General features: G+C 38.7%; 1 protein-coding gene and 1 pseudogene across 4 annotated transcripts in view; both read right to left on the bottom strand.

Moving 5' to 3' along the window:
* Window positions 1-26,246, bottom strand: part of RABGEF1 (RAB guanine nucleotide exchange factor 1) — a 59,200-nt gene that overhangs the window by 18,608 nt on the left and 14,346 nt on the right. Inside the window, exons 2-4 of one of the 4 annotated variants that reach the window (XM_027610341.1) lie at window positions 20,281-20,466; window positions 17,531-17,697; window positions 5,759-5,928 (exon numbers count right to left, since the gene is read on the bottom strand). In XM_027610341.1, coding sequence (XP_027466142.1) covers window positions 5,759-5,928; window positions 17,531-17,697; window positions 20,281-20,459 — 516 coding nt within the window. In that variant the 5' untranslated portion in view covers window positions 20,460-20,466. Of the gene's footprint in view, window positions 1-5,758; window positions 5,929-17,530; window positions 17,698-20,280; window positions 20,470-26,246 lie in introns of all 4 variants that reach the window. The other 3 variants (XM_027610340.1, XM_027610342.1, XM_027610343.1) reach the window with 3 other exon arrangements.
* Window positions 444-1,205, bottom strand: LOC113931977 (annotated as a pseudogene).

Raw genomic sequence — 26,246 nt, 5'->3', positions numbered from 1 at the left:
AAATGAGCTCACATATGTTCTTTACAAAGGTCATCATTAAATTTTTTTTTAGCAAGAAAAATGTAATGCAGTGGGTAACTAAGTACTCTGGTAACTCACATGCTACAGTGAGATGCAGAAGAACCACAGTGCAGCCAGGCACGGCCAAGTAACCACAGAGAACTCCCAGTGTATTCATTTAAGATACCTTGATGTCAACAGAGTTTGAGCTGATATAGCTTACTCCTGATACTCTAGAGCTCTAGTAGTGTCCCACTGGCCTCTGCTCTCAGTATGTGAAACAATTACACAATTGTGTAATCAATGAACAGACTCCTCAATTAGAGTTCATTAATGCAATTGCGTGTTTAGCCACTTGGGTTTTCCAACAAGGTTTGGGAAAAGGTAAAAAGTACTCATAGATAAGATGCCTTTCAAGAGTTATAGCGGCTAGTTAGAGGCAGCTAAGCTTCCTTCACCACACCCACCAAGGTAGGTCTTGGTGTGTGCCCATAAGCTTCTACCTCACCTTGTTAACTAGCACTGCTGTGCCCAGCTCTTTCCCTTCAACAAGAATGCAGAACAAGGCCTCACACCTGTAGGGTCAAACTTGGCTTTTTGAACACCTTCTGAATGTGGACTTCAGTCATTACGAGGCTCTTCTACGAGGTTCTTCCATAGATTTGATAGAGTTATCATCTTTAATTTTTTCTTCTGGAACACACATTGTGTTGCTTTCTCCAAAATGCCTACAACCTCTAGCAAGTCCTTGCAGAATTCCTAAATACCATATAATTTTGCCTCCTCTGCAACAAGTTCTTGGTCTCTGCGAAACCTCGCTTTTATTTTTCCATCGGCTCTTGTAGTTGTTCTTCTAACTTGACCTTCTCTTCCAGGAGTATCTTCTCTGTAGAGGAAGTATCTCTCTTCTGTTCCATTTTGGCTCATGTCCTCTCTTCCATTCTGGCCACTGTTCTTTTGTTTTGTAGCTGTGCACAACAGGAGAGGGCCTGAGGGGCGATGCCAAAGCTGGGAGCCTGTCTTGCCGGCCTCACCCACTGAGGGATCAACTTCGTGTTTTAAATTTTCTCTCACATATCACTGTATTCTTCTATGTATGTTCTTATTTTATTCATTCATCACTTTCGACATAGTTACAACTCAACCTTTTATTTACCTTTAGTTCTTATGATATACAGATCGTACCAGCTCAGATGCTTTCCCATTGCTTGTCACCTCACTTCTCATCCTCTGTGCTTCTAATTTACAATTGTGTCCTGGGTTACTCCCCTATGCCTGTTCCCCAATTTTCTTAACCACGATTAAAGCCTATTTTGTTAATTAAAGTTTCTTTGTCTTGGATACATACTTCTGCTCTCTTAACAGTAATTACATAGCAGGGCAAACTACGCCTTGCATATACACATAGTTTAGAATAGTGAAGTCATTTTAAGGTACAGGAGGCCATCTATCTTTCTAGAATTTATTCTGAAGAAGAGAAGGTAAATGAAGATATAGCCACATTTTAAACTATGATTTTCTTCTCCTTTCTCAGGTTTAGAAAGTTAAATTTTAAAAATTCAAAGAGAATTAGTATGGGAAAATTTTTAAATTTATATATGTAATAATATCAGAATTTTATAGAATGAATGGCTGGGAATAGAACAATGAAAGTAGCAAGAGGTCTTCCATTGTGTTTGAATGCTTCTTTAGGAAGGGAAAAAGCATATTTGAATGACGGCTAATAAAGGAATCTTTTTTAAAAAATTGTATTGAGAGGGGTGCCTGGGTGGTGCAGTTGGTTAAGCATCTGACTCCTGGTTTTGGCTCAGATCATGATCTCAGGATTGGTGAGCCCTCTGTCGGGCTCTGCAGTCAGCATGAAGTGTGCTTGAGTTTCTCTTTCCCTCTTCTTCTGCCCCTTCCCTCACTCTCTTGCTCTCTAGCTCTAAAATAAATCTTTTGAAAAACTGCACTGAGAAACCCACAAAATTCACTTATTAAAAAGCTTTAATGTCCAATAAATTAAAGGGTATGTGTTTTCAGGAAGTAGAGGGTAATACAGGCTACGCTTTCAGAATAAGGCAGTGTTTCCGAAGGATTTATTAGTAATTAACAAGGGCAGGATTTAAACAATTTGAGCAGCAAAAGTATTTTTTTGATTTAACTGCAATCTGTTTTGTGTGTGTTTTGAAAACTTTTTTTTTTTTTAAGATTTTATTTACTTATTTGACAGAGAGAGACAGCGGAGAGGGAACACAAGCAGGGGGAGTGGGAGAGGGAGAAGCAGGCCTCCTGCTGAGCAGGGAGCCCGATGCCTGAGGGGCTCGATCCCAGGAGCGTGGGATCATGACCTAAGCCGAAGGCAGACACTTAACAACTGAGCCACCCAGGTGCCCCTGAAAACGTTTTCATATAAATAAACTTGGGAAAAAATTCTTCCTTTTTTGGCTGGGATCTCAAGTTAAAAAATAGGGTTTTCTACTTATGATGGAAAAGGCTAACATCTAGTTGGGTCTCTATAATTTTAAAATTACCCTGGGCACATAAGTTTTGTCCAAATGACAAAAGAAACCTATACATCCTTCATTTCTTTGTTGACCAGATACATCCTGGAATCCATGGCCACTCTTAGGGCTATTTAAAGCTTGGTTCTTACAGTGAGATTCTTAAATTCTAGTTATTTTTGTAATGATAAGAAGTTTAAAAAACTAAACCTTGTAAATTCCTCTTAGATTCTTCTGCATATGCTACCTCCCATCAGCCATTTTCTCAGTAAAATTTAAATTCTTGCTATGATGAGTTCTAAGAAGAGAAAAGCGTCTGATAACAACATTAATATAAATGGATTTTGTGTTAATGATGTAGCTGCCTATCTTGTTTGCAATAAAAATATCTCTTATTCTAAAGAATATAAAAAGGAACTATAAGAAATACATATTTTAATATTAAACAGCTAATAAGATTAATCGAAAAGAAAAAATGGCAAAATAAACCAGCTTCAGAAGAGTCTTAGTAAACAAAAGTATTTGTTGAACAGCAAAGCATTACATTGCATTACTGCAGTGTGTATGAATTATGTAGGGGCTGAATGAAATTTCAACCCAAGATGAGGAAATTAAAAAAACAAAAAAGTCTGAGTACAGATAAGGTGTTTCATGACAAAGATAAAATGGCTGAAAAAAACCCCAACCTTTTTAATGCAATTCTGTAAATATTTAGTTTTCTAGACTTGATCCATATGTGGAAAAGGCTGCTCACCATTGGCATAGAGGAGGATTGGAGAAAACAGAAATGTAGTAGATAAAGATATGGGCAAGAGTGGCTCATTGTCCTGGACCTCAGAAATTTTGGGAAGACTACTACTGTGGGACGCAATAGAAAGAATTACCAGTTGGGGCGCCTGGGTGGCTCACTCGGTTAAGCAGCCGATTCTTGATTTCGGCTCAGGTCATGATCTCAGGGTCCTGGGATTGAGCCCTGAGCTGAGTTGGGCTCCCCACTCAGCAGGGAGTTTGCTTCTCCCTCTCTCTCTGCCCCTCCCGTTTGTGCTCCCTCTGTCTCTCTCTCAAATAAATAAAGTCTTAAAAAAAAATAAAAAAAATTACCAGTTAATGGCAGTGTCACCAGGGTGGGTTCATACATATAAGAATGAGTTTTCGTATTGTATAGGTCATTAGAATAAGATGACTTAGAAAGTCTACTTGGTGAGAATAACATTAAGTTAAGGTTTTGGAGTCTTAAGTCTAAGCCTAAGTTAAGGTTTTGAGTTTTGGTGAACTGAGTAGAGAGGGCACCTTTCACTATGACACACTTCATTACCTCACAGCAACTATCCCAAGCTGTACTCAATCAAATTCTCCCAAGAAACTTAAGTGATTAAGTGATTTGAAGCTAGTCAGTTAATATTGGTTCATTCTGGTATAAAAACTGTTTCATTTATTTGAAAGGATATTTAACTTGCAGACAAAGGCAGAAAGGCTTCTCCAGGGACATTTCAGTTTAACAAATGTCTGTTCATTATCAGGTACATGCCAGGTTGTGCTAGATGCTAACCACACATGCATAAGACTTGGCCACTCAGCCACAGAACATTTAGGGCTGTGTAGAAATGCAACACAGGCTGCAAGATGGCTCTTCAAATGGAAGCAACCTAGGCCCTATCCAGTTCTCTGATATCAATTAGTGATGCCTTGAAAACAGGCATGACGGTAGCTGCACTAATTACCGTTATACTTTTAGTGTATTGATTTAAAAGTCAACTAAATTGGGGCGCCCGGGTGGCTCAGTCGTTAACCATCTGCCTTTGGCTCAGGTCATGATCCCAGGGTGCTGGGATCGAGCCCCGCGTCCGGTTCCCTGCTCGGCAGGAGGCCTGCTTCTCCCTCTCCCGCTCCCCCTGCTTGTGTTCCCTCTCTCGCTGTGTCTCTGTCAAATAAATAAATAAATAATCTTTAAAAAAATAAAAGTCAACTAAATTATTACAGAACAAAAGCACATTTAGTTCTGAACAAAAGAAAAAGGAATAAATCTGTTCTGATGAGCTGATTAAATGAGCTGACTGGTTTTCTAAAATACAGTATTACACAGTATACATGCTATATGTACAATGCCAAAATAGGATAGATGTCCTGTAAACATTCTGTATGAGCTAAAGAATAAAGAACTACAAAGCCTTAGTTTTTACCTCTGGTTAAAAAATGAAAGTTGCACACCACATGAGCTCTGATATTTCCATACTGAGGAAGTCTATCATTGCTTCTAACCCAAAACATCAATGATCTATGCTTTCTTTAAATGTTACTATCTGCTTACAAATACTTTGAGGGAAAAAAAAGGGGGCTGCTTACTTATTCTCAGTGTAACTACACACCAAAAAAGAAGAAAGCTTCTTTTCTCCTTTACTAACTGAATTCGGTATTTAAAACATATTTTGGCAGAAGATGACTGCTTAGTAGCCTAGTGATCCTGACCACAGCTGGAATACAGCCAAGCAGTTCATCACCTTGCTGCCTTCTTTATTCTCTTTTTCTTTTCAAGACTTCCTCACTTTACAGAAGGGGCTTTTAGAGCTAATTCTGAGTTTAATAGCTGAAGAACACTACAAACAAATTGATCACTGTTTAAAAAAATGAGTCCCTTTACAAGTAGTCTTATGAATTATTGCAACTGAAATTACAGTTTAAGAAATTATGGGTTAAAGACACACATGTGGAAGGCACAAGTTCTAGTTCTGACATGGGCAGAATGTAGCTGTGTAACCTTCCCCATCTATAAAATAAAGGGACTGAACCCAGACAGTTGCTAAGGTCCCTTTCCACATCTAAATTCTAGCTTTCCCTTCTCTACCTGAGCAAGGAGAGGTATTTTGTATCAAAATACAAAACAAAAAAAACCCCAAAAAATCCTGACATGAATGCTACCTGGTCTAACAACTGTTACTTAGAGTTCAAGATCTACTATGTTCTTTCTCTTGGTGGTTTATACTACTTACAAGGTGACTGGTTAGGAAGGCTTTTTACTAGAGTACACAATATAAGTGGCTTCAGTGTCAGGCTTTCCGTGCAAAGATGATCCAAACACCACTGACTTGCAGTGGAAAAGTACTAGCCTGGGAGTTGGGTTTTAACTTGGTTCAGTGACATTTCTTAGGTAAGTAACTTAACATCTCTGGGTCTTGATTTTCCCAGGTGTAAAGTGACAAAGTTACACTAGATTATCTCTAAGACCTTTCCTAAAACCAAAACTCCATGTTTCTAAGTGGTTACTCTCAACCTACCCTTTTGTAATGCATTGTTTCCAAAAACATCTTGGTCTGCTTATAGATTTCTTGGCCTGTCTTGTGGAAGGTCTTGAGAAATTCTATGAACTCTTTAGACACTCTATCCGTTTCAATGCTGGCTTGCCGGTTTATGGAAGGACTGGGAGCTTTTGCTTCCTGAATTTCTGCTGGGAAAATTAAACATAATGAGTTTCATTACATAGAAGATCCATGCATGGAATTACTTTCTTTAAGTATGTAACTTAAGATTTTTTAAATTATGCTTAATCAAAGTTAAACTTGAATTTAAATTACTTTATGTTTAAATATTTGGACAACTTTACTTAAATTGAGCTAAATCTATTTTATGACTAGGAGGTACAAGCAGATAAAACTATATGATATTCCCATTCAAATAAAAGTTGTTCTACTAATATTTTCTTAGCCAAAATATATCATGCTTTGATCTACATACTTAATTGTAAATACTGAAATAGCACTACTATCTTGAACTTTCTCAAAGACTGCATGAGTTTACGAAACTAGTCAACAAGTAAAATAACAATCAGTAGAAGCACAAAAATGTTAGGTTACTTATGAGATTTGTTAACTCTTCCAAACCCATTCTACCTGTCAAAGAGGCTAATCTGTTTATGTGGAGACTAACAATTATTTACCCACCATTCAGTTTTCAAGTCATACTGCTCAAAGTGAAAGAATGCATCCAAAGCAACACAGTGATCATGACAGACATACAGCAAAGAGGCAAGCGAAACAGATAAAATACTGTCTACTCAGCGGCCACACAACTCTTTCCTCTCTTCAAAATAATACACTCAAAGGAAAATGGGACCTTTACAGAACAAAGAAAAGGGTGATGCGATAGAGTAAGTGCTCAAGGACAGCACGAACTGTATCACCAGATCTCAGACCACATTCTAAGCCCCCTGATTTTTTTTTTAAAGGATTTTTTTTTAAAGATTTTATTTATTTATTTGACACAGAGAGAGAGACAGCTAGAGAGGGAACACAAGCAGGGGGAGCAGGAGAGGGAAAAGCAGGCTTCCCGCTGAGCAGGGAGCTCAATGCGGGGCTCGATCCCAGGACCCTGGGATCATCATGACCTGAGCGGAAGGCAGACGCTTAACGACTGAGCCACCCAGGTGCCCTAAGCCCCCTGATTCTGAACTGTGCTAATTCAATAACTGTAACAAATTAAATGACCTCATACTCCCGTGAAGACAAAGTATCTTTTGAAAGTAGTGAAATCAACTTATTACCTGCTTTCTCAGAGTAACTTCTTATAATTCCACTTTTTAAACTTTAGTACCTGCAATACATTTTAATGATGAAGGTGCACTAAAGTTTTAAGACTGGATTATTCGAGGGGCACCTGGGGGCTCAGTCAGTTAAGCATCTGGCTTCAGCTCAGGTCATGATCCCAGGGTTCTGGGATCGAGCCCCACATCAGGCTCCACCCCCAGCAGGGAGTCTGCTTGAGGATTCTCTCTCCCCTTCTCCCTCTGCCTGCCCCCCCAACACGCTCTCTCTCTAATAAATAAATAAATCTTAAAAAAAAAAAAAAAAGAAAGAAGAAATCTTAACAGTTCAACAGGAAACTGGGTAAAGAATACTAACTGAACAGAAAGGAAACATAAATGGATCTTAAACATAGGAAACATGCTCTATCTCACTCATGATAACAAATTCTCAAATTAAAACTAAATGAGATGCCATTTTAAAAATTAACAAAGACAAAAATCTGATGCTGATGGGGATATGGAGGGAAAGGCACTCTCATACTGTGGAGGTGAGAAAGTAAAATGATGTAACTGCAATAGAGTGCAATGTGGCAATAATTGTCAAAATTAAAAATACATTTATCCTGGGGTGCCTGGGTGGCTCAGTTGGTTAAGCGACTGCCTTCGGCTCAGGTCATGATCCCGGAGTCCCGGGATCGAGTCCCGCATGGGGCTCCCTGTTCAGCAAGGGGTCTGCTTCTCCCTCTGACCCTCTCCCCTCTCATGCTCTCTCTCACACTCTCTCTCAAATAAATAAAGAAAATCTTGGGTGCCTGGGTGGCTCAGTTGGTTAAGCAACTGCCTTCGGCTCAGGTCATGATCCTGGAGTCCCGGGATCGAGTCCCACATCGGGCTCCCTGCTCAGCAGGGAGTCAGCTTCGCCCTCTGACCCTCTTCCCTCTGGTGCTCTCTGTCTCTCATTCTCTCTCTCTCAAATAAATAAAAATCTTTAAAAAAAAAAATAAAATAAAATAAAATAAAATAAAATAAAGAAAATCTTTAAAAAAGAAATACATTTATCCTATGACCCAACAATTCCATTTCTCAGAAATTTTCTACTGATATAACGGCACATGTACAAAATAAATACATACAAGGCTACTCATTTTAGCGCTACTTATAACAGCAGAAGACTAAAAATGGCACAGATATTTATCACTAAGGGACTAAATAAATTGTGGTTTAATCCATAAATACTGTATAGTCTTAAAATATTTTTAATGTACTAAAAAGGAAGAATTCTTAAATGCTCAATAAAAAAAAGGACAGTATGTAAGAATACAGAGCAGAGTATATGTAATAAAAATACATGTGTCTATAAATGAAAACAAAAGCACATAAGGATACACAAGAAACAAATGACAAAGGTTGTCTGCATATGGGAGAACGATGGTGGTAGTGGCTGGAAACTAGATGGGTGAGGGACCATATACCTTTTATTTTGGAGCCATCCGAATGTACTATTTATTTTCTTTTTAAGCAAATAAATAAATCAGGTACAATTTAACTTAAAACAAAAACTGGCAACATCCTTCCTGAAACATTTTTTACCAGTATGGAAAACCAAAAGTTGTATTTGACATCCTGTATGATTAGAAAAAGTTCTTTAATACTTAAGGGTTTAATCCTTCATCAAACTGATAATTCCACTCCTAGTCATGATGGAGTAACAGGGATTGGGTTTACGCTACTGCCCTAACAACTAGAAAATCAGATAAAATATATGAAATAATGGTTTTTAGAAACTGGACAATAGAGAGATGGTAGAGTAACTCCTGAGAAAAGTAGACAAATATGGTAAGTCCTACAAGTACCCCAGCTTACTACAGGGAGAATTTTTAGGCCATGGCACAGGGGAAAGTAAGGCAACTCAGAGCCTAGCAGACTGGCTGAATTGGGGAAAGAGCATTTAGAGCTAAGGGAGGCCAAAGTCCCTAGAAATTGCATGGCAAAATGAGAGGATGGGGCTGCATAGAAAAAATTCCAGATAACTGCAGAGGGGTTCCCTCGAGTCTGTGACTGAGTACTGCATGTGTGTGTTAGAAAACTACCAATGACTGCGTAGAGAAGTAGGCAGAACAATCCCCAGAGCACACACAACAGGGAATAATTCATTTCCCAACAGCCAGGAACAAAGAACACCAGCAATGGCAAATATAAAAAACATTTTCTCATTTAAAAAAATTTCTAGAAGATAATTAACTGTTTACAGCTAAAGTAATAATAACGGATTGTGGGATTTATATCATACGTGTAAGTAAAATATAGGACAACAATTGCACAAAGAGTGGGAGGAAGAAATCTAAGAATACTATTGGTAAGGTTCTAATATGTAAACTGGTATAACACTATTTGAAGGTAGAGTAGTTAAAAGGTATTTTTTAAACCTCAGAACAGCCACTTAAAAAAAAAGAAAGAAGTACAGCTAATAAGCCAATAGTGAAAATAAAGATATAATCATAAAAAACAATCTACCAAAACAAAAATTTTACTAAATATAAATAGCCTGAACAGTCCAATATAAGTAGCCTAAATAATCCAGGATCCCTATATATCTTCTCTCTGAGAGAGGCAGAGTTCAGGTACAGAGGAAGAAGATGAGGCCCAACAGGTATTCAGAAGGGAAGACAGAAAGGAGTAACTTCCCCTATATCACATTTTGGCTAGGATCCAGATGGCAACAGCTTGCTCTTCAACTTCAAATCTTAAGATTTTAATACAGAAAAATTTTAATGTAGAATGTACATTATATAATGTAGATAGGCCTGGGTGGCTCAGTCGGTTAAGCGCCCAACTCTTGATTTCAGCCCAGGTCATAATCTATGGATCATGAGATCAAGCCCAATGACAGGCTCCACACTTACAGTGGAGTCTGCTTGAGATTCTCTCTCCTCCTCTGCCCCTCCCCCTATGCACATGCACATGAGTTCTAAATAAATAAAAATCTTTTAAAAAGTCTTCTTAGCAAGGTTCCTCAAAAAGTTAAAAACAGGAGCGCCTTGGTGGCTCAGTCAGTTAAGCGTCTGCCTTTGGCTCAGGTCGTGATCCCGGGGTCCTGGGATCGAGCCCCGCGTCGGGCTCCCTGCTCAGTGGGAGGCCTGCTTCTCCCTCTCCCACTCCCCCTGCTTGTGTTCCCTCTCTTGCTGTGTCTCTCTCTTTGTCAAATAAATAAATAAAAAATCTTAAAAAAAAAAAATCCTAGAGGAGAACATAGGCAGTAACCTCTTCAACATCGGCCACAGCAACTTCTTTCAAGATACATCTCCAAAGGCAAGTGAAACAAAAGCAAAAATGAACTTTTGGGACTTCATCGAGATAAAAGGCTTCTGCACAGCAAAGGAAACAGTCAACAAAACAAAGAGGCAATCCACAGAATGGGAGAAGATATTTGCAAATGACACTTCAGACAAAGGGCTGACTGATATCCATGACCTGTAACTTCTCAAACTCAACACCTAAAAAACAAATAAGTCAAAAAATGGGCAGAAGACATGAACAGACACTTCTCCAAAGAAGACATACAAATGGCTAACAGACTCATGAGAAAATGTTCATCATCATTAGCCATCAGGGAAATTCAAATCAAAACCACATTGAGATGCCACCTTACACCAGTTAGAATGGCAAAAATGGACAAGGCAAGAAACAACAAATGTTGGAGAGGTTGTGGAGAAAGGGGAACCCTCTTACACTGTTGGTGGGAATGCAAGTTGGTACAGCCACTTTGGAAAACAGTGTGGAGGTGCCTCAAAAAGTTAAAAACAGAGCTACCCTGTGACCCAGCAATTGCACTCCTGGGTATTTACCCCAAAGACACAGATGTAGTAAAAAAAGGGCCATATGCACCCCAATGTTCATAGCAGCAATGTCCACAACAGCCAAACTGTGGAAAGAGCCGAGATGCCCTTCAACAGATGAATGGATAAAGAAGATGTGGTCCATATATACAATGGAATATTACTCAGCCATCAGAAAGGATGAATACCCAACTTTTACATCAACACGGATGGGACTGGAGGAGATTACGCTAAGTGAAATAAGTCAAGCAGAGAAAGTCAATTATCATATGGTTTCAGTTATCTGTGAACATAAGGAATAGCATGGAGGACATTAGGAGAAGGAAGGGGAAAATGAGGGGGGGAATTGGAGGGAGAGATGAACCATGAGAGACTATGGACTCTGAGAAACGAACTGAGGGTTTTAGAGGGGAGGGGGTAGGGGGCTGGCTTAGCCTGCTGATGGGTATTAAGGGGTATTAAGGTGGGCATGTGTTGCATGGAGCACTGGGTGTTATACACAAACAATGAATCATGGAATACTACATCAAAAATTAATGATGTATTGTATGGTGACTAACATAACATAATAAAATTAAATTAAATTAAAAAAAAAAGAATAGGTGTGAAAGAGTAAAGACAACCTGAATATGTCAATTATCAAAAAAGAACATGATCATGTAGTAAAGATGACTAACACCATTTCTAGTACTAAAAACATTTTATAGGGCGCCTGGGTGGCTCAGTTGGTTAAGCGACTGCCTTCGGCTCAGGTCACGATCCTGGAGTCCCGGGATCGAATCCCGCGTTGGGCTCCCTGCTCGGCGGGAGGTCTGCTTCTCCCTCTGACCCTCTTCCCTCTCGTGCTCTCTATCTCTCATTCTCTCTCAAATAAATAAATAAAATCCTTTAAAAAAATAAATAAAAATAAAAACATTTTATATCGCCATGTTAAAAAGTTTACTGAAAAAAATCCCATGTTTCTCAGATTATCCAAACAAAATAGGGGCAGCTCAGTAGAATATTACAGTTCTTACTTTTTCAGTGGTTCTGTGTATAGTTATATAATGTGAACTAAAAGGGAGATAGTCTGTAGCACAGTAAGAAATGTATGTTTGGTCTCTGCACCTGGGTTCCCTGGACAGAACTTCTAAGACCCTTGAAATTTCCTGAGTTACAGAGACGAGAGGAGCATCTGTTTTTATTTATAACAAGCCCCTTTCTTCCTTCCTTTTCTGAATTTATGCTAATGAGGTGACTCCGTGGACCCCTACATAGCTTAGGGCTATCTAGAGAGGCTAATCACCAACCAGAGGAATCAACCCTGCAATGAGAGGGTTTAAACTTTGAGTCCCACCCACCCCACTCACCCCTCAACTTCTGACTTCTGACTTTTCAGACGGAGGGGGGGATGGAGACTTTTGATTACCAATGATTTAATGAAGCTGCCGTAAAAAACCCTAAATGATTAGGTTTGGGAAATTTCCACATCGGTAAACATATCGAGGTGCTGGGTGTATGGCCCACCTGGAGAGGACATGGCAGCTCGGTGTCACCCCACCCCCGCCCCATACCTTGCCCTATGCATCTCTTCCATTTGCCTATTCCTGTGTTGTATTCTTTATAATAAACTGTAAGATAAATAAAGTGTTTTCCTGAGTTCTGTGAGTCATTCTAACAAACTGTCAAACCTGAGGAGAGGCTTGTGGGAATCCTGGACTTATAGCTGGCTGGTCACAAGTTTGGGTGCCCCGACTCCTGGGGGCTGCAACTGGCCTCTGGGGTGGGGACAACCTTGTGGGACAGAGCCCTTAGCCTGTGGATTTTGTGCTGTGGAGTTTGTGCTGACTCTGCGTAGTTAGTGTTAGAAAAAGGACTGAATTGTTGGCCACCCGGTTGGTGTCAAAGAATAAAAGACTCCAAATACACAGTAATAGGGAAAAAATTTCTCATAGTCCTTATCAATGAAAGTCAGAAAACAGTCACGATTATAAAATCAGTTCTAAATTCAACTTGGGGAATCATTAACTCAGTTTCATCTAAATGCCAAAGTGGCCCTCATGATTAAAGTAGCAATTCATTAGTGATCCTTCAGACGATGTAATCAACACTATGCTTCTACTTAATTAACATCTGAAGTTCAGGTCTTGGGATAGCACTGAATGCTAGAGGATTACAGTTTTAAGTCTTATTTTGAAATAACCTCAAATTTACAGAAGCTGCCAGACTGTCACAAAGAATTTCTTTAGGGGCCTCTGGGTGGTTCGGTTGGTTAAGTGTCTGACTCTTGGTTTTGGCTCAGGTCATAATCTCAGGGTCGTGAGATCGAGCCCCCGTTGGGCTCTGCACTCAGTGGAGAGTCTGCTGGAGATTCTCTCTCTCTCCCTCTCTCTCTAAAAATAAATAAATCTTTTAAAAAAAATTTCTTTATACCCCTTACTCAGATACACAAAATTGTAACACTTTGCTACATCTGTATTATTTTTTCTAAATTTTTCAAGTAAATTGCATATATCATGCTCTTTATCCCTTAATTTGCATGCTTCCTAATAACAAGAATATGCTTTTACATTACCACGGTACAGTTCCTGAAAAAGTGAGTGTTTTTTTCTTACACAGGATTCAATTGAGAGTCATGTCTTCACTTGGTGGTCAAGCATACTTAGTCTCCTTTAACCTCTAAGGACTCCCAGCCTTCCTTTGTTCTCATAATACTGACAACTTTAAAGAATATAGGCAAGTCATTTTATTGAATACCCCTCAATTTGGGTTTCTCTGCTGTTTCCTCATGACTGGATTCGGGTTATAACTCTTCAGCTTAAATATGACATAATTCATGGTATGTTCTTCTCAAAGTATCATATCTGGAGGTACATAATGTCCATTTCCCACAATTACAGTTACCATTTCTCTATTTATAATTAATTAATTAGTTGTGGGAGTTAATTTGAGATCATGTTCATAATTTGTTCCTCCGGAAACTCTCCTCTCACCCCAGATTTAGCATCCAGTGATGAAATGTGCCTGAATCAATTCTTACTATGATGATTGCAAAATGGTGATTTCTTATCTCCATTACTCCTTTCATATTTATTAGTCAACATTCTATGGTAAAAAAAACAAAAACAAAAACAAAACTTTCTCTGGGCGCCTGGGTGGCTCGGTCAGTTAAGCATCAAACTCCTGATTTCAGCTCAGGTCACGATCTCAGGGTCACGAGATCAAGTGCCACGTCTGCATCTGCAACCACATCCAGAGCTGTGCTCCTGCTCAGCGGGGAGTCTGCTCAAGATTCCCTCTCTCTTTCCCTCTGTCATTCCCCCTCCCCGCCTGCACTCTGCAGCACTCTCTCCCAAATAAATAAATCTTAAAAAAAAAAAAAAGAGCTTTCTCTTCTCCTTTATTTAGTCTTTTATTTATTTAATTAGTTGAAAGGACTAATGGATTATTTTATTCAATCAGTTATACTCCACTTATTGTCCTTATTTAATACTCAAATTTGGTCAGTTGAAATCCACAGAAGCTGGCTTCTGGGTCTTTGACATGTCCCCAAATTTTGGGCAGCCCGTCTTTCCCTGCTCCAGCCCCTGAATCAGTCTTTTCTCCACGGAACTCATGAGTTCATTTTAGTGAAGATTAGTATTTAGACTCTAAGGTCTGGGTGGAAAAATTGGTATTTCAATTCTAAAAAAAGAAAAGAATCCTATGAGCACAGCCTTTAGATTAGTTTGTGAACAATGCATACAAGATTCTACTCAGGACAACAAGAGTCTACTTGAGCTCTAAAAGAAAAGGGGCTTTCAAAATGTATGAGCAAGTATTTCAACTTGGCCAATCAACTATGACTTACTCTGTAAGCTCGCTCAGTCTTACTTTAGAAATCTAAAAACTGTAGGTAAACTCTCTTGAGTCTTTAATCAAGTTATTCCCTTAACCTTCTGTGAAGGGCATCCAACTCTTAACAGGATACTAAATATTCTTCAAACTCCTTAGAAGGCTGTATTTATGTTCTGTTTACCACCAACTTGCCTTGGTTTAAGAGCTTTCTTTCATGCCACCGACAGAAGCAAGAAAAATATCAAGAGCAAAGGCATCATGTATTAATGAAGTAAAATAGAGAATACAGAACACAAAAGGCCTATTTTAGTTGTGACTCAATAAATTAAAATCACATTTAGTATAGACTAACTTTATCCACAGGAAAAGACCAAATAAATCAGTCTGAAATGCAAAGTTCATCTGTAAGCAGTCTGCAAAGATCAAATAGGATCTTCTTTTCTAATACACACACATCAATTTTTTTCGATACTTTGAGGTCTCTATCTCCCTATGCTTTCTATAGACCAAAGCCAACTAAAGATTGAAAATCTAAGGTAATAATCTACCATTTGAAAAGGAAAGAAGCTAAGAAGTATACCAATAAAATTTTAAAAAATAAAAACAACTTGGAACTTTTAAAGTACAAATCTTCTTTCATAATATAATGCACATGCACAGACATTCTTAGGATACGCTTTTTTAAAAGTACCAAGGATAGTCACCGAAGGTACATGACTATTACGCACTTCAGTGAATATCATACAGACACAGAGAGATATACACACACACCCACATTCACTAGAGATCAAGGGATATAGTGGGAAAATGGAACCTAAACATCAACATATTATATGACCTTGAGTAAGTTACCTAATGTTTATGGGCTTTCATAGTGTTACTTACAAAAAGAGGCAATTAGAGCCACTGGGTTTTATAACTTCTTTACTATTTCATATTTCACGTTTTACTATTTCACTGTATATCACAATTTCATAAGGTTAATGAGACTTTCCCAAAGCAAGAAACAGAATTTAAGCTTAATAGGAATGAATGGCTTTAATACCCTTGAGCTCCTTACTAGTAGAGCTTATTCTACCAGAAAAACAACTTGTATTTTTAACTAGCTAACATTTACTGGAGACTTACTATGTTTGTCAGGTACTGTGCTGAACTCTTTTAATTGCATCAGCTCATTTAATGCTTAAGACACGCCTACAGTAGGTACCACGGTCCCTCAGAATAGACAGCTTAAAGAGATTAGCTTGCTCAAGGTCACAAGAGCTAGTAAACCACAGAACCGAGACTCAAACAAGAGGACTCCAAAGCTTATGCACTTAACCACCATGCTACACTACTTCCTCATAAATAAATCATGAGCCAAATTCATCCTTAATTTAATCTCTAACAGGTACTCATTATTCCCTTTCTAATTACAGTAAACTGCCACAAGTAACAGCCAACCAGGAAACAACTCCAAATTAATCATGTGAACAAAAAGATTATTTAAAGGCTTGCTTTTATTGGGACACCTGGGTGGCTCAGCTGGTTAAAGGTCTGCCTTCAGCTCAGGTCATGATCCCAGGGTCCTGGAATCGAGTCCCACATCAGGCTTCTTGATCAGCAGGGAGCCTGTTTCTCCCTCTCCCACTCCCCCTGCTTGTGTTCCTGTTCTCGCTGTGTCTCTCTGTCAAATAAATAAATAAAATCTTAACAACAACAACAAAAAAGGTTTGCTTTTATTAAAGAGAAGTGCTGTGTTTGGGGTAATCAGCAACCTTTCCTTCTAATAAAAAATAATAGCCATTAAATCTGAAAGACCAGCAAAGATCTTAAGGTGTGATATTATTATTCAAATACAAAAACAAAACAAAACTCCTGACAATTACCCCAGGTGGTGGGGTTTGTCCAAGAGAACATCTCTTCTGATAACATCAGCCTTATCTCCATCACCATTTCAAATTTACTGCATAACTCTGATTACCAACATAAAGGTTCAAAGACTAGGGCACCTGGGTGGCTCAGCTGGTTAAGCCACTGCCTTCGGCTCAGGTCATGATCCTGGAGTCCCAGGATCGAGTCCCGCCTCGGACTCCCTGCTCGGCGGGGAGTCTACTTCTCCCTCTGACCCTCTTCCCTCTCGTGCTCTCTCTCATTCTCTCTCTAATAAATAAATAAAATCTTAAAAAAAAAAAAAAAGGTTCAAAGACTAAGCCCTAACAACAGTCTTTTTCTTGCTTCTAGCTAGGCCACCTGAACCAGCTGTCTGAGGACAGGTAGAACACATTTTAACTTTAGTGACAATCTTTTTACTGGGTATATAGCATTTTAAGAAGCAGTTGAAGAAGGTAATGTACATATAAATCCATACACTAGAAAATACCTACTATGAATTACTTTCACCCCTCCAAAAGCCCAAAGCAAGCCTTTTCCTATATGTTCTCTATGTATTTCTTCAAGATGCAAGCTGTCTCTCAAGCGCTCAGAAAACCTCTATTTTAGGTGACTTTCAGCCTAGAAACAGTCATTTCTGATTAAGGTACGGTTAATAAGGATATTATACAAAGGAGAACAAACCAGAATCCCCAAAATTAAAGGCACAAAAAATAAAACATTCAAAAAGATATACATTTGGATGGTAATACATTTTATAAACAGAACTACATTTTTGTAGTCCTACGGGGTAATAAACAAGCTTCTCCCACACACAATGTCCTCCAACCAAAGAAGATTTTTGGTGTTATATACTGTCTGACCCTTAAACCCCACTTCAGTTTCAAATCTGAGTTGATACCCCCTGAATGCTTAGAGAAATTAAAAAGCAGAGCCCACATGCACTGTGGATCTACTCTGTATCTCATTTGAGCACAGAGGAAAAAAACGAATCAGAAAATTACCCTTTTTTGATCCAACCCTGGATGAAGCACTGAAGAATTTCTTTACTGTGGTAACCTTGCGAGTCTTCTCATTGGTTTTCTTTTCTTCAAACTTGGAAAATGTGAGGGACTGGGCCCCTGGGCCACTCTGACTGCTGGCAAAGGCCTCTTCCTCCTCCCGCTGAAGTCTGCAGTTCAAGAGAGGATTGAGAATGAGCCAGACATCCTCTTAAGTTTTCCCTGTATCCGAAGTTATTACTCAATGAATTGCAGGGGCATCCAGAAGGTTTAGAACTGGAGGCTAAACACACCAAATAGGTCTGAGGTGTCTGATACGAAATTATCCCTACCGGATCCTAGACTTCAAAAGGGACCTTCTCCATGGATTGTATTCATTTAGCAACTGTAACTAAATGTAACGAAGGTTACAGAAAAGCACTAAACTCTAGTCCTTTCCACTAACAACCTCAAGGTTGAAAAGGAGAAAGAGATAAGTAATTACCATATAACGCGATAGCTCTTACAGTAGAGAGTAAAACCCAACTGCTGTGAGAATATAAGCGAAGAATAACTTAATCTGCTAGAGAAGTCCAAGGTTTTACAATGGTGACATTTAGGCTGAGCTTAAGAGATGAACAAGGTTCCACTGACTGAAAGGACACTCAAGAGATGAACAAGATTCCACTGAGCGAAAGGACACTCCAGGGAGAGGGAGCTACAAATGTGAGGGCATGTGGCTTCTTTTGCCGACTAAGTTAAGCGAAGTCATTGATGGTGTGACCAGATGGTAAGAAACTTTGACAGCCAAGTCCATTATAATGCTAGATTTCACCACATGGTGCAGAACCAAGAGTGATCATAAATCCAATAAATTACCATTATCAGATCTGTGCTTTAGAAAAATAATGCAGGTAGCTATGTGATAACTTGAGGGGCAATAATTAAGAGTATATACATGTAGTATAGACATGTATACTCTTAAGAGTATATACACGGGCACCCGGGTGGCTCAGTCATTAAGCATCTGCCTTCGGCTCGGGTCATGATCCCAGGGTCCTGGGATCGAGCCCCACATCGGGCTCCCTGCTCAGCGGGGAGCCTGCTTCTCCCTCTCCCACTCCCCCTGCTTGTGTTCCCTCTCTTGCTGTATCTCCCTCTGTCAAATAAATAAATAAAATCTTAAAAAAAAAAAAAGAGTATATTATACAAAGATTTAAGTGAGAGAAAATAAAGACCAGGAAACTAAGAAAGGGTAAAATTCAAAAGACTTCTCTGAGCTGGAATAAGTTCTACTTATCGCCCAATTAGTTTTAGATAGTATGGGAGAAATTAAGAATGATTCCAATGTTTTTTAGCCAACTGAATAAAACAGTGATGTCATTAATTGATACAGGAAGAAGTGTAGGTAGGAGGAAACACTGGTATTGAGGATTAGAGTAAATAAAAACAAATTTGGCCTAGGACAAGCTGAATTTGAGAATTTATAATAAATCTCAAAGGCTGTCCATAGAACAATGGCTCTATATGGTGATCCCAGCAGCATCACCTGGGAACTTGTTAGAAATCCAAATTCTCAGACCTCACTCCCACCCTACTCAAGTCAGAGACTCTGCAGTGACGTCCAGTGATGCCCCTTTTTATAAGCTTTCCAGGTGATTCTCATGCTTGTTCAAATTTGAGAAACAGTGCTATAGGAAATCTCAAGCAAGGTCACAAATGGAAGCAGTAAGAAACAGCAAGGAAATCACAGACAGAAGTGTTAGTCTGTGAGTGGAATAGGGACACACCTCCCTCTGAGACAAAATAGAAGTTAACATAAAGATATTAGTACATTTTGCTGTGGAGAGGGGAGAAAGCTAAGGGAATTCATGCCTAGTGACCTCCACTTTCTTCATGAAATAGGATCAGCTACTGAGAATATCAGTGGGAAACAGGATGAAATTAACATTCTATGTCTACATTTTCTGTCTTTGACTATAGAGTTACTGAAAGCAGTGAGCATGCATTATAATTCTGAGTTCACCACAAATGCAAGCAAAGTGGTCACTCAACAAATACAGCTGAGTAGATATAAAAAAAAAACTAGCAAAAGCTGTCAGAGTTCAGTCTGACTTTCTTTTATGGAGAAGTTTTATTGTTTCTGGGTTGTTTGGCAAAAGAGTAACATCATGCATGGTATTTTATTCATCCCTATGCTCACCATCCATTCTATCTTTTACTTTTTACCATAATCATATTTCTGGATAATATAAACTACTTTTCACTAACAAACCCCATTTTTAAGAAAAAGTTAAGTTTCCAAAATGCAAGGGCCATGTATACAAATCAACAAGTTTCTACTATTGTGTTTATGACCATGTCAGATGCCATGCTGAATATATTATAAGAATGAGGAAAATGATGCTTGATGAGAGCCATGTGCCAAGTTCTGTGCTAGGGACATCACAGATATTACCTTAGTTGACCTTCACTATGAAGTATGTGTATATGCATTCTTCTAGTCCAAGAAGCCTATTATCTATATTAGAGAACTCAGACTAACACACTCTAAACACAAAATAATTAAAGGAATAAAGATGAAAATGAAGTAATCACTGAAAGCTATTCATTAAATGCTGACTGAGAAGAAAAGGGTAAAAAATTTCATTTCTCTTAATATTAAGCTGACTTGTTGACAGCTCACAACAGGAGAGAAAAATGGATTTTGACAGTGACAGAACTGTATATCCAATCATATCACAGTTAAACCACCCCTATTTAAGTCCTTTTACCGCTCTGCCAGTTCCCAATCCTCCTGAATCTGCTTCTGCCTTGCTTTGTGGTACTCTTCCCTCCAGCACTTGGAGCAGAAACCCTGCCAAGCAGGGTTGCCATAGTAACCACATCCTTTCTTGCAAAGGAGCTCTGACTGATCCACATGAATTCCTCGGCGTTCAGACTTAAGGCTCATCTTCTTCCTGCTAATCAAGTAAATAAGAAAGTGATGTTGTAAATGAATTCACTATCATTCTTCTATTAGCACAGCAATTAAGAAAAAAAAGGTGAGTCCAGGGGCGCCTGGGTGGCTCAGTTGTTAAGCATCTGCCTTCGGCTCAGGTCATGATCCCAGGGTCCTGAGATGGAGCCGCGCATCACTGGGCTCCCTGCTCCACGGGAAGCCTGCTTCTCCCTCTCCCACTCCCCCTGCTTGTGTTCCCTCTCTCACTGTCTCTCTGTCAAATAAACAAATAAAAATCTAAAAAAAAAAATGTGAGTCCATAATCTTCAAGCTGTAAGGGAGGGAAGGAACACAGAGAGGGAGGGAAAAAGAGTTTAAATATAACAAGTTCCTGGGGTACCTGGCTGGCTCGGTTGGAGCATGTGATCTTGATCTTGGAGTTGTGGGTTAGAGCCCCACACTGGGTGTAGGGATTACTTAAAATCTGGAAGGGAGGGAGGGAGGGATGGAGGTAGGCCCATCCGTCCTGACAGTTATACTAAAGAAAACACTTCTTATTTCCTTCTCAATAATATAAAGAACACTTTAAGAAAGGACTAATATTGGATTAAAGACCTAAATGTAACACATGAAACTATAAAACTCCTAGAAAAAAACATAGGGGAAAAAAACTTCATGACATCAGATTTGGCAACAATTTCTTGGATATGACACCAAAAACTAGCATAAGCAACAAAAGGAAAAATAGACAAATGTGACTGTATCAAACACGAGCATGGTGGAGGGGGGTGGGGCAGAGGGAGAAGCAGACTCCCTGCCAAACAGGGAGACTAACGTGGGGTTCAATCCCAGGCCTGAGCTGAAGGCAGACGCTTAACGGACTGAGCCACCCAGGCACCCCTGTAACAAATGTTTATAACAACATTATCCACAATAGCCAAAAGGTGGAAACAATCCAAACGTCCATCAACTGATAAATGGATAAACAAATTGTAATAAATCCATACAATGGGGTATTACTTGGTCATAAAAAGGAATTAAGTACGGATATACGCCACAACAAGATCAACCTTGAAAACATTACGCTATGTGAAAGAAGCCAGTGATAAAAGACCACATATTATACGATCCCCTTCATGTGAACGTCCAGAACAGGTAAATCTACAAAGACAGAAAGCAGATTAGCAGTTGCTTAGGACTAAGGGGGAGAGGATGGGAATAACGAAGATAGCTCAAGAGTATGAGGTTTCTTTTTGAGATGATGAAAATATTCTAAAGTTGGCTGTCATGATGGTTGCCATTGAATTGTCTGATCTTTAAATAGCTGAGTTCTATATGTGAATGATATACCTCAATAAAGTTGTTTTTAAAATACAGGTATAGGGGCACCTGGGTGGCTCAAATGGTTAAGTGTCTGCCTTTGGCTCAGGTCATGATCTCCAGATCCTGGGATAGAGCCCCATGTCGAGCTCCCAGCTCAGGGGGGCATCTGCTTCTCCCTCTTCTTCTGCCCCACCCCTGCTTGTGCTCTGTCTCTCTCTCAAAAATGAATAAAATCTTTTTTTAAATAATAAATGAATGAATGAATGAATAAATAAAATACAGGCATATCTTGGAGATCTTGCAGGCTGGGTCCCAGACAACCACAATAAAGCAAATGTCACAATAAAGTGAGTCAAATAAATGTTTTGGTTTCCCAGTGCACATAAACATTAGGTTTACACTATACTACAGTCTAAAAGTGTTTAATAGTATTATATCTAAAAAAAAGTACACACTTTAAATTAAAGACATATTTATTGCTAAAAAAATACTTTATTGCTAAAAACTGCTAACCATCTGAGATTTCAGCGAGTTGTAATCACTGATCACAGATACTATAACAAATAATGAAACCATTTGAAATATTACAAGAATTACCAGGTCTTGTGACACAGAAACATGAAGTGAGCAAATGCTGTTGGAAAAATGGTGCCAACAGATTTGTTCAATGCAGAGTTGCCTTACAAACCTTTAATTTACAAAAATGCAGTATTTGTGAAACTCAATAAAGCAAAGTGCAATAAAACAAGGTATGCCTGTAAAAATCAGAAAAAGAGGGTGGAATGGGAAGTCAGATTCAAAGAACTATCAGCTTTGAAGGTGGACAGACTGTAATCCAAGGAATATGTAAAGCAAAAATAAATTTGCTTTTCTCCACTTCTAGAAGCGGACAATGACCCCTGGCTCACAGCCAGCAAAGAAATGAAGACCTCAGTGCTATAACCACATGGAACTCAATTCTGTCAGCATGAGTATGTCTGGAAGCAGATTTTTCCCACAGCCTCTAGATAAGAGCCCAGGCTGGCTGATTTCTTAATTTTGACCTCCTGAGATCCACAACAGAGTACCCAACTTGAGCTAGCCAAGAGTTCTGACTTACAGAACTTTGGGACAATAACTGGGTGTTCTTTCAAGCTGCTAAATTTGTGGCAATATGTTATGGCAACAACAGAAAACGAACACAGGCCTTCTTCCCATTTGTCTTTTTTGGGGCCTTTGCACTTATGTTCCAATGCCTAGAATGCTGTGCGCCCTGCTGTTCGCATAGTGACAACTCTCTCACCATGAAGGCCTCAGCTTTCATGTCACACTTCCAGAAAGGCCTTCCCTGGCCATTCTACCTAAAGTACTACCTCCCCAAGCTCCCCAACCCTCACCTCCACACTGGCTCAGCATTATTTCTATCTAACTCTGTCTAACAAGGGAGGGTAGGGAAAGAGTTAACCAAGTAGGATCAATTGCTAAAAAATCATAAGCATTCTCAGAAAGGCCTGCTTAGTATGTGACTGGCTCTTGGTCAGCTTCTGGAAATGGAGGTCTTGGAAGTGTCCTTGTGTTCTGTACTCTTGGAAGTACACTATACGAACTTGTTTAGATGGTTCGTGCAAATAGTGTGATGTATGGTAAACACCCGCTTTCTTTCTGGAGTTGGATTAACTGTGGTCAGTCATGAAGGCAGTTGTGCTTGTCTGACCAACCTTCAACAAAAACCCTGGAATTCAAGGCTTAAGTGAGTTTCCCGAACAGAAAACACCTCACATATGTTGCTACAATTTGTTGCTGGGGGATTAAACACACCCTGTGTAACTCCACTGGGATTAGATTCTTGGAAGTTTATGCTTGGTATCCTCTAAACTCTGTTCAATGCACCATTTTCCTTTATTGATCCTGCTCTGTACCCTTTCACTAGGTATAAAACATAGCCAGGAGTGCAGGAGTCCTTCTATCCAATTACCAAACCTGGGGGCAGTCTTGGGGAATACCAACATAGAGTATGATTATAAAGGGGTGGCATGAGGGAGATACAGAATAATTCTGTATCTTGATTATGGTGGTGGTAAACAAAAAATTTTGTGGATTTGCAGAGCTTCCCACTATTTTCCTTATGAGAATCCTGCTTCCTATTCTTGGGTTCAACGTCATGTCCTCATAGATCACTCCTCAAGGCTGAGATTTATAGGAAACATTCAATCAACTCTACTAAAATGATAAAATGTCCTTTGACCTCAGTTAAGAAATAAAACTTACAGGTAATTTTTTTCCCTTAAATTTGCTTTTCTCCACTTATAGAAATATAAGATGCTTACTCTAAAACACCTGAGATATACAGACAAGAAGAAAATAAAGTACAAAGAAAATAAAAACATCACCCAAGTCACTATATTCTTCTAGTGCTTTCTCTACTTATCACTCACTTATTTAGCAAATATTTATATACTGATATACATTATATGACAGGTACTTTATAAAAGTAAAAGTAAAGTTTCAGTCCTCATGGTGCTTGCTGTGTAGTATGGGAGATATAACTATATATCTAGAAAGCCTGAAAGAAGAAATGAAAACACTATGAAAAATGAAGAAACAATTTTAAAATTACATAAAAGAATTTATGTTTATGTGGAACAAGCTAAATATGTATACATGAAATCTATGGAACTCTTAAAATAGCCTAACAATAACAAGATAGAAAATATAAAAAGAGATCTCATTCACAATAGTATCAATGTTGTAATAGGAAAATCATATAGTTTACAATAAAAATTGAGATACAAAGAAGGCTGAAATAGTTGGTAAGACATGCCAATTTTTACTGAGAAAATTAAATACATAAATGGTAAATGTTTCAAAAATTTCAAGTTTAGTACAAATGACAAAATTACAAAAAACTTTTTTGAACTTGACAAAAGTTTTCCTTATTTTCTCAGCAATAATAGGCAAGATTTTTTTTAGTTTTCTAAATTAAGTTATTGAATTTTAATTTTTTAAATAAAATTTTTAAAAGATTTTATTTACTTATTTGTCAGAGAGCGAGCACAAGCAGAGGGAGAAGCAGGCTCTCCGCAGAGCAAGACCGAAGCGGGACTCAATCCCAGGACCCCGGGGATCACGACCCCAGCCGAAGACACACGCCCAACTGACTGAGCCACCCAGGTGTCCCTGAATTTTAATTTTTTTAAGCAAACTTGTTAAAATAGGGTGAACTTAGAAACAGAACTGGCAAATGGATACAGAACAGGTTGACTCCAAAATGAATGCTAATACAATACATAAAACAACTGGGGCACCTGGGTGGCTCAGTCGGTTAAGCGTCTGCCTTTGGCTCAGGTCATGATCCCAAGGTCCTAGGATTGAGCCCTACACCGGGCTCCTTGCTCAGCGGGGAGCCTGCTTCTCTCTCTCCTGCTCCCCCTGCTCTCTCTCTCTTGTGTCAAATAAATAAATAATAAAAAAATCTTAAAAACAAACAAAAAAAAACAACTTAGTAGTAGTGGAAGGAGAAGGGGAGAATTTTCAATAAGCAATGCTGAAATAACTGGTCAGCAACCTGGTACTCTCCCAAATTAATTACAGGTATCTTAAAAGAGTTAAAAAAGTTTTTATTAAGGTTTTATTTATTTAACAGAGAGACACAGCAAAAGAGGGAACACAAGCAGGGGGAGTGGGTGAGGGAGAAGCAGGCTCCCCACTGAGCAGGGAGCCTGATGCGAGGCTCGATCCCAGGACGCAGAGATCATGACCGGAGCCGAAGGCGGATGCTTAACAACTGAGCCACCCAGGTGCCCCAAGAGTTAAAATTTTTAAAAGACAAATGGAAAAATACAAAGAACTAAAATTATTTATGAAACTTTTAAAGTACTGAGGGCTATTTAAGCTTAAAAACTGAAGGAAAATTTAAAAAGAAAGATTTAAATATAAACTGAAACTTCTACCTAGTTTTTAAAAGGTCTACTTAGAAAAAGAAAAGCAAATACTTTAATCGGACAATGAAGTAGTTTATCATATTTAGAAATTATACTAATAAAAAGAAATTGTGAATCTCTGATATGCAGGATAAGGATGTGAGTAGACCAATCATAAAATGGGAGCAGCTTCCTAGAAACAGAAACGGAATGTCAAAGGGTTTGTGCATTTTAAATATTGATATATACTACCAAACTGGCTTCACAAAATGGTTGTATCCATCTACATTCCCACCTACGGTGTATGAGAGAATCTACTTTCCCACAAAATCATAAACAGGCATCATTAGTCTTTATTTTGCCAATCTGAAAGGCAAAAAAAAATCATTTATTGTTTTAATATGCATTTCCTTAAGATTAAACATCTTTAATACATATTTACTGGCCATGAGCATATCTTCTTTGAAGAATTTAACTATTCACGTTCTTTGCTTGTTTTTCTATGTCATCTTTTTTTAGATGAAGCATAGTTTACATATAATCTTTTTTCTTTTTATAGGTGCTCTTTTTATGTTAT

The sequence above is a fragment of the Zalophus californianus genome, chromosome 10, assembly GCF_009762305.2.
Source record: "Zalophus californianus isolate mZalCal1 chromosome 10, mZalCal1.pri.v2, whole genome shotgun sequence".
NCBI classification, from domain to species: domain Eukaryota; kingdom Metazoa; phylum Chordata; class Mammalia; order Carnivora; family Otariidae; genus Zalophus; species Zalophus californianus.
Note: the sequence above shows the minus strand (reverse complement) of the source record. Positions and strands in the feature narration are given on the sequence as shown.